This window comes from Cydia amplana, chromosome 9 (assembly GCF_948474715.1).
Source record: "Cydia amplana chromosome 9, ilCydAmpl1.1, whole genome shotgun sequence".
NCBI lineage: Eukaryota > Metazoa > Arthropoda > Insecta > Lepidoptera > Tortricidae > Cydia > Cydia amplana.
The window spans coordinates 11109544-11121718 of record NC_086077.1 but is presented as its reverse complement, the minus strand read 5'-3'; the positions used below and the strand labels follow the sequence as shown (position 1 = coordinate 11121718).

The window sequence follows — 12175 nt, the reverse complement described above, 5'->3', positions numbered from 1 at the left end:
ATCTCTAGTGAAAAGGCAGCCTTGATGACTTAAACTTAAATGAGAAGCGTTACCCGGCATGAGATACTGCATGTTAAGCGCCTCCTCCCTCTCGCGCTCGCCGCGCAAGCAAATGGCGGCCGACGAGAACAAGATGGCGGACAGCAGCGAGAGCCCCACGCCGCACCACGCGACCATGTACGACCAGTCGTACCACACGCGAGCGTTATCTCGCAATATCTGGTTTAGCGCAGTGCGTGTCGAGTTATGCGTTTGTCATTTGTTTTTGTGTAAAGTTGGTCGTGTTTAGATGTGTTCGCGTTTGTGTTTGACACGATTAAGGTTTTATGTGTGTGAGAGATGTGTCCAACATCATAAGAGTTTGTAGTAATTGAACGGTGTGGTTAGAATTCAGAGTCAGTCAAGTTTATGTACATTTGTTGAAGAGTTTGAAGGAGTTTAGTCAATGTTACGTCAAATTATTTACAACACCGTGTGTTAATCCCGTTTGTTCGTAAGCGTGTTAGTATTGCGTTTGGCGTAAACCAGATATTAAGAAATAGCGCAATTATTTATAATGCAATTAATGGTCGTTTCCGTCCGTTATACGCAGTAGCCAAGTTTCATAGATACATGTAAAGAAAGAAAAAGCATTTTGTTAGTTTACATAGGTTCTTATACTAACATTACCGGGACAAGACGATTTAATGGACCAGAAATATTTAAAGAAACTCATAATACAAATATTTGTGTCGATCTCAAGCAACGTGTGAACTTTATCAATTGTCAATTAATGTTTCACACTAGGGTAATCCCTATTGACAACTGACAAAGTGTTATATAGATTTAAACGAGAACGTCACAGTATCAAGTATATTTACAAATAGCCAATAGAAACAATTAACTGTCCCGGATAAACATATAAATAAATATAAGATAAAACTCCAGGATAAACATCCTGAAACGAAACTCCGTAACCGCCAAGCGTTAGTAACCGTCAAGATGGCCGACGCAAAATGGCGGCAATGGCGGCTGACCTGGCATTATGTACTGCACGTTATTCTGCTGCTCGCGCTGCTTCTCCTTGCTCAGGCAAATGGCGGCCGAGAAGAAAAGAACGGACGCGCCGAAGGATACGCCCACAGCCAGCCACGCCAGGATGTACGACCAGTCGTACCATATTGAGGAGTTGTCTTTTAGCACCTGTTGCGGGTCGGTTAGAATTAAACTAAGGCTAGAGGACCTGCCAACGGTTTAAGGAAAACGAATATACCACATCAATTAATTGGTTGGGATTCGAACCCAACACTGAAACTCATTGGTTGGTCATATTGATAGTCCTCGTAATAAACCGAGTGCAGTACAAATACAAGTAGGTAGGTATTTAATATGTACTTGGTCCATAGAAATTAGAATTGCTAATAGACCTCTTCAAATTATTCAGATTCTGCCTGTGGTCAACTTTACAAGTGGCTACACGAATATTTGCACAGCCTTTTGCCTTCTGATGGCAATATCCGTGAAGATTTCCGTCTTGATGTCCTTAATTTTAGTACTAAAAGTAGACATTTCGTAAATTCAAGGGTGAAATAGTAAATGAAGGAGCTGATGCACTGTGTTCTGCTTGAAAACAAGTTTCAGCTGTATTACACCCCACCTGTTTCAACTCTTGTAATACTTGAACTTAAAACCGCAGCAAAAGTAATAAGGCTTACGTTGGGCCACTGCTGGTAGTACTCCTCGCCGACGACCTTCTCCTTCTCGTAGAACTCGACACCGTGCCATAACGCCATCGCGCCAGCCGCTAGTAAACCTGCAACAACAATGTACTTTACATATATGTTTATTACAGAAAGTTAAGAGAGTAGACCTTGACAATAAGCGAGATGCCCTGAAAGCCTGAACACCTACACTACCTACAGCCTTAACCTATCACTACGTAGGCGGAGTCTTGCCATGGCCTCGGTGTGGACGATCATGCAGACGAAGATTGGCTACTGCAGTCACATGAGGCCCATGAGGGCGCACCTAAGGAATTTAATGCAGTCGCTGTGGCCAAAATCGGCAAGAAGAGAGAGAAAATTATTCAAGATCATCACAATCCATATTGAATATGCGCAGAGATGCGATTTATTTGAAATACTTCTATTTAAAATGCAAATACAAAATGCAAAATACCTATTTTGTATTTTGCATTTAAATGCCTTTTAGTAAAAAACATTTTGTATTTTATTTGAAATACTTTTCGAGATGTATTTTGCATTTTTAATATTCATTTCAAAATGCAAAATACTTTGCGATTAAGTTTAGCCAACATTACCAGTCAAACAAAATGAAATGAACGAATGACGCTTGTATTGCCGAATTTGACCGATAGAGGCGCCTGCTAGCCATGCGCGCCCTTTTTAGGGTTCCGTACCCAAAAGGTAAAAACGGGACCCTATTACTAAGACTTCGCTGTCCGTCCGTCCGTCCGTCCGTCTGTCACCAGGCTGTATCTCACGAACCGTGATAGCTAGACAGTTGAAATTTTCACAGATGATGTATTTCTGTTGCCGCTATAACAACAAATACTAAAAACAGAATAAAAGAAAGATTTAAGTGGGGCTCCCATACAACAAACGTGATTTTTGACCGAAGTTAAGCAACGTCGGGCGGGGACAGTACTTGGATGGGTGACCGTTTTTTTGCTTGTTTTGCTCTATTTTTTGTTGATGGTGCGGAACCCTCCGTGCGCGAGTTCGACTCGCACTTGGCCGGTTTTTTTTCTTCTTTGGTCAGAGTGCGCGCCTGCGCCTTATAGCCGTTTAGACTCGCGGCTCGGCTCGCGGCGCGTCTCGTGGCTCGCCTCGACACACTCGGCTTCGGCTTGTCAATTGGTTATAAACCTTATGCCGTGCCGTTAGTGTTTAAATTATATTAGCTCGACGAGCTTGCGAGCCACGAGACGAGTCGCGAGCCCACCGCTTACACTCGCGTCTCGTGGCGCGGCTCGCGCCTCGTCTCGTGGCTCGCGCGAGAGTCTAAACCGGTTATTATGACCAAAATGTCATGCATAAGGTGCCATGTTATTAGACGTTTTTGTTCGGCTCGGAATTGTGTCTCTATTTCTCATGATAAATACCTAAAATAAATAAAAATATCCGAGATTTCAAAAGGTATTTTATTTAGAAAAAGTATTTTGAAAATACCTATTTTGCATTTAGCATTTGAAATACAAAACGCAAAACTATTTGGTATTTTGCATTTGAAATAGTAAATCTGAAAAGTATTTTGCATTTTGTATTTAAATGCTTTTTTAAAACCATTTTGTACATCTCTGAATATGCGCACAAGTAGACACCGTTACAATTACCGCGATTTTTTAACATACATAATTATTACATGTACATTAAGAATCAAGAAGACATGTGTAAAGTAAACAGTAAGAGATACTAGACTTTTTTCATAAATAAATGATTGCGAATGTGATCTATGTAGTTTAATTTAAAATTAGAAATTTATTATTCAAATTAAAATGAGAAAGCAGAAATTGAACCTATCTAATCCAATAAACTCGTTAAAAGACCTGAGAACTTTCATATGTAATTAAGTCAAGGCTTACGCGATTAAACTGAAATAAATATAGGTGTCTATCGGATACAGCATGAGTTTCATTTCCGTTTAATCACCAGAGAATAAAACTCAATTAATATACCAGCAGAAAGCAAGTTTCTAGGCTGTGCATGCAGAGTTTCTAAGTGTATTATATGGAAGAGGCAAGTATGTCCAACCAATTTATCCACCAATGACTTTAGTGACGATAACACATCATAATTTGTTAAAATTACAATTCTAATATCATAGAAGGTCTCTATCTATCATATAAATGTCTATAAAGGCTTCGTCACACAGGCGCGTATTCCGGGCGGGCGTGAGCGGCGCGTGAGCGTTTTATATGTAAAAGCGGCGCGCCCCGCTCACGCCCCGTCCGGAAAACGCGCCTGTGAGACGAAGCCTTTAGGATCGCTGATGCTGTGATCTTCTACATTGATAGCTTCGAACAAATATCCGTGCTCCGTGCTCATCACCAGGCGTATCTCACTCCGCGATTTCGTCGCTTTGCTACAGGTAGCTAAAAGTACATCCGTTCGGCCCCAATTTTGGGGAAAGCCATAAGCCGCGCGTGGCGCTGTCGCCACCTAGCGGCCATATCTGTGCTGATCGTAACAGACGCGTTTTGTTAGAGAGCGAGTCTTCTGTACTTAGTACTATTATTTATTCTGTGTCATCACAAAAATATCCCTTACCATCAGGGTTCGAACGCAGGGCGTTTGTCGCTAACGGTGTCCAAAATGTCCGTTAAATTGTAATACGTCACACTTTGTCATTCATAGGTTAGCTTCTCACGCTGTATGTCATACATTAGGTATAACGTCTGTCAACTCATTAGTGATTTACGTCTTGAGCAATCTGGGCCATGGTGGTACATTGGTTATGAACGACTAAGCGGTTACATTGCCAAATTGTGCTAGGTACATACATATGTCAATCGACTATAAGCCGTGACATGTGACATGTTAAATTATTTGACACTTCATGAGTTGCTAAGCCAGAAATATTAGGCTACGTAAGCCAAGAATGAACAGAGAATGACCCGTGGATGGCTCCGTTTTCTACTTTTTTTTGTTCTACTATCCCTTCTAGCTATAAGGAGATGGTCAACTTACAAGTGACAAGCATCAATATAGCGGTAGCGGTGATGTTGCCCGGGCTGCGCTTCCAGCAGCCGACGACGCCGGTCCAGAACGCCACGAACAGCGAGAAGAACGCCACGATGAACAGAGCTACCGTGGACCGCGCCATGTGCAATCTGAAATTACATACGGAAAATATGTAAGGCTCTTAGTAGTAGGTACTATGTTTTACCACTGCCACTCCGCCCGAGAAGTAGTTCTTATTATGCTTAGGTACGTATTTAGGCATGTAAGTAAGACATTATTTTCGCATTGATCAATATCAATAGGTAATTTTGATAATATAACAAAAGACAAGGAGAGCGGGAGGAGAGAATTTTTTACCAAAAAAAAAAAATCTGAAGCCAAAGTATATATGTAGTATACCTACCTATACCTAAAGCGATTCATCTTGTTAAGTTCATCAACTCTTAGATTTATAATCTACTTAAGTAGGTTGTTTTTGGATCATAATAACTCTTCAAATATCTCACACAATAGTGTTGTATGAACACCTAAGAATTTCTCCATAAATACCGAGCTGTAAAACCAAAGCTACAGTACAAGCCGAACCGTTACAGCCCTCGGCAGCAATTACAACAGACACGGATGCGGAATGCATTCTCTATTCCGTGCATACTGTGCATAGTTAATGTTTTTACCGACTCTGTATTAACAGTACATGGCATGATAATCGTAAAACCTGTGACGGCAAGAACGGACTCTTATGGTTGCTAACTGTAACTGGGAAACCGCATTAAATACTTGTTCCAGTTAGCCTAATTGACAACACAACTAAATTCTTAAAATGATAGGGAACATTTCATTCATTTAAGTGGTCACTGGAGAGAAACAGTCACGACTGAGATACAATTAGATTTACATTTCAGCAATTTTTGTTACCAACAATGCTATTGAAAATGCATAGGGTTCGGGAAAAGCGACAGTGTCCGTTTCAGGAAAGTTACACCCTGAAGTTCCAAAATAACGGTAAGTATCGGTAAATCGCCACTGTATATTTGGGTTTAACTTTCTAGGATGGTTTAAGGTTATATATTTCTCCTGTGGACATCATAAAATAAATGGGCTTTAAACCTTACTACCTTCTATTTACCTACTTCTTAAAAGCTGTATGTCCTGTATGATATAACCTTCATAAAATGTGGATACGTCGTGAACTTTTATACCTACTGTCTACCAGAATAACGCCAGTTTTCCAGTAGGTTTTTGAGCCGTGTACATTTGATAACTTGCTCTTTGTATCGGAATATGAACTCTATTCAACATATATCACGTACCTGTTCATCGCGTCGTCAGAGAGCCCCTTCGTCTCGTTGTTCTCGTCGGGGATGAAGTAGTCCACATTGCTGCAGTGAGTTTCCACGGGGGACAGGTAGATCTCAACTGGAAAAGGAGAAATAGACTACTTTGAAATCTAAAGTCACGTATACAGGAGTTATACATATTATAATTTAAACCAATAGTTATCAAAACATTGCGGCGGTAAGCCAAAACTTATAAATTAATACCCAATAACTAAACAAGAATGCGAGTAAAAGTATAGAGCTTATTTTTTTACAAAATGTCTTAATAGTCAGGTACACATACTATACCAAGCAAGATTTATTAAATATACATTTACGAGTATATCAAGCACATATATGCATTATTAATTCGATCAATTTACAATATAAGTACCTTGTTCTTGTTCGTTATAAGATTCCAAGATTTCCTTACTTGGTTGCAAGATTCCTCGGTATACTCTTCGCCTTCCGATTTCAGCAATTACAAACTTTAACCTGACTACTTCGTTTGTATAGAACGTCCTCCTTTTTGGAAGTCGGGTAAAAGGAAGTGAAGTCAATATAGGCGTTCAAGTAAAAACTATGATCGGTATCCGTTGTTATTATTAGATCATCAACTCATTCGACAGGTAATGACAGCAAAAACTACCTACCCATTCGACCCAATACCCAATGAATCAACATAGGTACGATAGACCTAATATAAGAGTGATTAACATAACTATTATAAATATTAACCAAATACAGCATATAATACACATATAAAAACCGGACAAGTGCGGCAAGAGTCGCACACCGAGGGTTCCGTACGCGATTGCCTATAATATCAGCCCGTAAATTATTGCAGGTGACTAAATATGTAAACCCCTGTATTATAGACATAATATTTTTGGTTTGAACTTTTCACTCGTCTACAACACAGTAGGTAGGTAGGTATATGAACTCTCCTGGACTACATAGTCTTTTAAAAAATGCTTAATGAATATTAAGAATTTCAGAGCCCATTGCAGGTAACTAGTTAGTTAACTCGTTTTTCTTTTGGTAACCGTACCGGTCACTGTTGTGCAAACACGCGTGCGCCGCTAGACAATGGTGACCAAACGTGATTCAAATTAAATACAGAGACCGACGATTTTTACACAAATAACCCAAATAGGAACGATGGGCCAAAGTAATCGGTAATTGTTGTTACCACTTGATTCAATTCAGGAACATGGTCAGCTAATATTGGCTACATGGATATATGTAATAAGTATAAAGGGCAATGTCAAATATATGTTCAATAATTAAAAACAGTTCGTTTGCGGTGTGGGTGTGCACTGTGCACCTACAAAAAGTTGGTTCCATTCCTAGTTTTGTTTCAGTTGATTACAATAAAAAAGAACCCTCGTAAATATTTTCCACATTTTACTTCCACTCCTTGAATGCAAACAATCGAATCCATAATGTTGTAATGTAAAGTTTAGAAAACGTAGATAGCAATGCAATATTCTTAGATACAAATAATCATTAGCAGCTAGGCCTACTTATTTAATCATACACACACTGTAACCCACCAGCCAAATATGGAATCCTACGCGATTGATTCACATTCACGGCAACCTTGATCTAAGGAAGAGGCGTACGTACGCATAGCTTGATGTGCATTGAACCAGGAAGACAATGCACACAATACTCCGGAGACGAGCCATCACCATTGTTCTGGCAGATCATAGATAAATAATGCTATTTCAATGTCTTCAATAGTTGCGGGGTATGAGCGAAATATAAATAATGTATAATTTTAGTTAAATTAGAAAAGTAGACAACTGTTTGATGCTTAGGGCTGATTTAGACGGCGCGCGGACTCGCATGCGATTTTAGCCACATTGCGGACTGTTGATTACGTCCAATTCAACCGACCGATCAAAACCCGCAATGTAATGAAACTCGCATGCGAGTTCTCGCATCGTCTAAATGAGCCCTTATGCAAGTTTTGTTATGGTAACACCAATAAGTACATATGTATTTAAAATGTATAATTGTACTTATATTCAAATTCAGATATTTCGGCAGTCAGTGATAATGAAGGACACGTGACGAGCGAGCACCCGCTAAAAGTGATGATAGCGCTAACTTTGCACAGATTATAAAATAACAAAGTGAAGGAGCGTCATTATAAACGTCATATTTTCATAGAAATTTGACATTAATGATGACATTGCCAAACTTTGTCATTGAAAATGCCATGCAGAGTTAGATACACTACTTAGTATTATCTGTAGATACACTACCCCACGGAAATATTTAGGAGCGCAAATTCGCAAGCCCACATTTCCTTCTTATTATTAACAGATTCTCCGAAAAAATTACGCCAGCCATTAAACCAAGATAATGTTGAAACCTGTTCCTAGTTCCCACCAATCAACACTGCAAGGCAGTTCAATTAAATAGCCATCTCTTTCTAGCTTTAGCCTGTTTACTATTTGAAGAGAGTGATGGAATGGTTGGCTTCGAAAGCGTGATCGTGTTTCAATTTAGAAAAAAACCGCGTAAACCGACACTGAGTCTCATGACTCTCATGCAATGCAATTCTTTGATATGTACACGCCTTGAGGAATACATTGTATTGTTCCATGTTGATGATGTAAGCAGTGATGTCATTTTTGTCAGTTGTGATATGTAGATACAGAGGTATCATAATTACTCATCTTCAAGGTGGCAGTACATATTTAGTTACCACAAATAAACCTACCTAACGGATCTGTATAGCGAGCCAAGATGTCCCTAAGCCTATCGATGATTGAAGTAATCAATGTTTTCTGGACCAGACACTCTTAAGATCCAAAAAGGTTACTATCAATTTCCTTACCTTTAACTTTCCTGACCCATTTGATACATTAAGCGCCTTAAACACAGATCTTATTAAAAAAATTAAGAAACAATAATGAAGGGGATGAAATAAGAAATGGAATGAGACCTAATACTGCAAGTTTAATTATTACACTCTAATTATACACGGTTATTTCCGTATTAACTATAATACATAGAAAGAACCCTGTATAATTAGAATTTTGAAATGATTAAATCGTAGACAAAAGGTGTCAAGCAGTACATGTAGTACATAAGCAATGCAAAGGGCAACCCAACTGCTACAAAGCTACACCGACATTTATTGCGAATGAATATTCAATCAGCATAAACATTAACACAGCACAGAGGCTTTGTCCCGCCCACGCGGACGCAGTTAAATATCATAGTAAATATCTTAGCAATGTATGAGCCAAGGCAAAAGCAACAGTATGTCCTAACTATATGCCGTGTCATACGTAGATCAAGTGTGCAAGGTAGATCAGAAGGCAAGACGTCTTTGATGACAAAATGAATGAGTAGTGAGACGTTTACCGGGAAGAAAAGGTAGAAATTTTGATAAAATAGCGGTAAACTTTAATAAAGTTAGGTAGGTACCTACGGAAAACAATTACTCTAGTAGAGTCATAAAGTTTTATTTACCAAACTTTGATTTAATCAGGCCTAACATTGTTAATCAGTTTTCTTATTTCATAAACTATATTATTAGAATATTACCAAAAAAACACAAATCTAAAAAAGAAAGACACATTTCATGTTTCTATTACATACACAAATAAAAGAAGTTACAAGAGGATGTACAAACCTGCACAATTCGATTAATAATAACAATTGAAAACCGCTGCACGTTCCTTTTTCGGACCGCCGCCCAATATGACGAGTGCAGCGAAATAGGTGACCCGGTCCACGCGACATTTCAGACTGTAGCTTAGAGAAAGTCGGTTCGTCGTCCTTGCGGATCACCTGCTGAGAACGATTGCTTAAGCAGCTCGCTCATTTAACGTTAGTTAAGTAAACACTTAAACAAACAAATAATTAAATAAATATTATAGGACATTATTACACAAATTGACTAAGCTTCACGGTAAGCTCAAGAAAGCTTGTGTCGTGGGTGGGATAATTATAGGTACACTTAGTCTTTCGGACTTTGAGTTGTAGAAAGCCATTAGCTACTTATTTGTTTAAGGTTCCGACCGTCCCCTTAAGGTGCCAAACATAAACTATAACCTAGGAAAAACGATAAATAAAATGACACTTAATATGAGCTAAAAGAGAGTAAATGTGCCAGAATCGTTTTATCCATGACTTATCGCAATAATTAAATACTCTCGTTGCTCACATTTCCCTCTAGGATCAATAGTGGCAAACCAGTGACACTAGAAAGCAGACGCATTCCAAAATCCTACTTTCTTCGCAATCGGGCTTACATCAGGAGAAATTATTACAGCATTAATTTATGGCGAGGTGAAAGCCAATCCGCTATCGGTCAAACGAAGAAACAAAATGCGGCCGTGGCTTGCATACTCGAGTATTTTTAAGACAGACAAAACTTCCTTGTTCTACATTATGTAAGAGTTACGTAAGGTTTATAATAACACCTATAAAACAATAGCATGGGCATCAAGATTGAACTACAAATTCGCGAGAATGCAGCAGACGAGCCGTTGGACGTTCACTTGTTTATGGTCTTTCATTACTAGACAGAGCGCCTACCGCGAACCACGCTTGACGTCTTGCCTCTCTGTCGCACTTGTAAATTCGTACGTAAGTGTGACAGGGAGGTAACACGTCGAACGTGGTTCGCGGTAGGCCCTCAGTACTCTGCTCGCGAGCCAAACAGACATCATTCCATGATTGTTTACGCAATTTTAGTATTTAATCCTGATTTAATCATTATAATCATTAGCTTTGTAACTGTGTTTAAACACAATACATAGAATAGATGATTCTGATTCTAGTACCAGTCAGATTTAATTTAAACAAGCATGTACCTACCGTTTATATTTCACATAAATAAGGTAAAATGTATGACTAACTATCGCTTTATCTTGTTACAAGAAACTTATTGTGAGCTGGAATTTCAATCCAGGCCCTTATGTGCCTTACGTTACGCCTATACTAGTACTATGCATTTAACACCTGTAACAGCCATTGAAAAATGCATTTAATTCACAACCATATTCTCTCTCTAATCCAAATTAATACTGGTTTTTCAACGGCTCGGCTGTTATGGCAGTTTTGCGTGGTGGAACAGAAAAGTCGTGGTATTAATTTCTAGAGAAATAATTAAGTATAAGTATCTCGTCATTCAAGCAGTAAACGACAGGAAAGAAAATCAAAAATGGCGATCCAGTAACGGGTCACTTTTCCCGGCCATTACCAGTTTCACTTTCCCCGCCGTTTTCATCGTACCTAGAAGGCCAACAGGTGCTAATTTACTCAGTGCTCGTAGTATGCCGTTTGGAATGTCGAGGCGTGGCTTAGGTATATAATGATATAAATACTTTAGTACCTACATAGAAAATTTTGCGGTTGTAGATTCGATGTAAATGACATCTGGCCTTGAGGTTTTTTGCAAATTATGTAATTTGTAATTTTGTCAAATGTAGCATTAGATTTATAAGTCAATGCAATTTTGGATAGTAAATTACTTATTGTCTTAATTTTTGAAGGTTTTATCGTCGTTGCCAAATAAAGTGATGTAAAATTGATTAAGGGAGCATATTTAGGACTAGGAAATCAAAATGTCCATAGAAAAACAATACTAGTGAGTATCAATTATAATTACTTAGTTAAAAATCTAAAAGTTCCTAGGCAGGAGTAACATTATGTACCTACCTATCATATTTGAGGCATATCATTGAATAATTTGAAATGACACGGCAGTTATATATTGCAAACCTAACACAAGCTGTTTATACCGTCTTGATTAAGATTCGCACAGTGTAACAGGCTTTGCAAATACTTAAGCGATGTGTTAGATCTGTGTTCAATTATATCTGCCATTTTGTTTTTTTATTGCCTCACCGGAGTTGCAAAAGTCCGGACGAGCTCAAGAGCGCAGGATCGTATCTCTCAATGTGGCTTGCTGCCTTGGAATTTATTGTTTTTATCACTAAAGCACTTCTCACTTCAAGTATGAAATTGTAGTTTATTTAAAAAAAACCTATTGTTACTTTGTATCCATTGTATCATCTTTTGAGGTTAGATTCATAAAATAGATAAACAATCGTCTTCAAATTTATCGTTTACTGAAACAAAATACATATGTACTTAGATTAATATCTATTGGACCTATAAATAGGTCAGTAAAGCTGATAGCTATCA

General features: G+C 38.5%; 1 protein-coding gene across 2 annotated transcripts in view; it reads right to left on the bottom strand.

The window, feature by feature from the left end:
• LOC134651144 (uncharacterized) overlaps window positions 1-12175 on the bottom strand; it is a 59936-nt gene that overhangs the window by 1033 nt on the left and 46728 nt on the right. Inside the window, exons 3-6 of one of the 2 annotated variants that reach the window (XM_063506176.1) lie at window positions 5993-6098; window positions 4689-4831; window positions 1695-1792; window positions 1017-1182 (exon numbers count right to left, since the gene is read on the bottom strand). In XM_063506176.1, the coding sequence (XP_063362246.1) occupies window positions 1017-1182; window positions 1695-1792; window positions 4689-4831; window positions 5993-6098 (513 nt within the window). Of the gene's footprint in view, window positions 1-53; window positions 220-1016; window positions 1183-1694; window positions 1793-4688; window positions 4832-5992; window positions 6099-12175 lie in introns of both variants that reach the window. The other variant, XM_063506175.1, reaches the window with a different exon arrangement.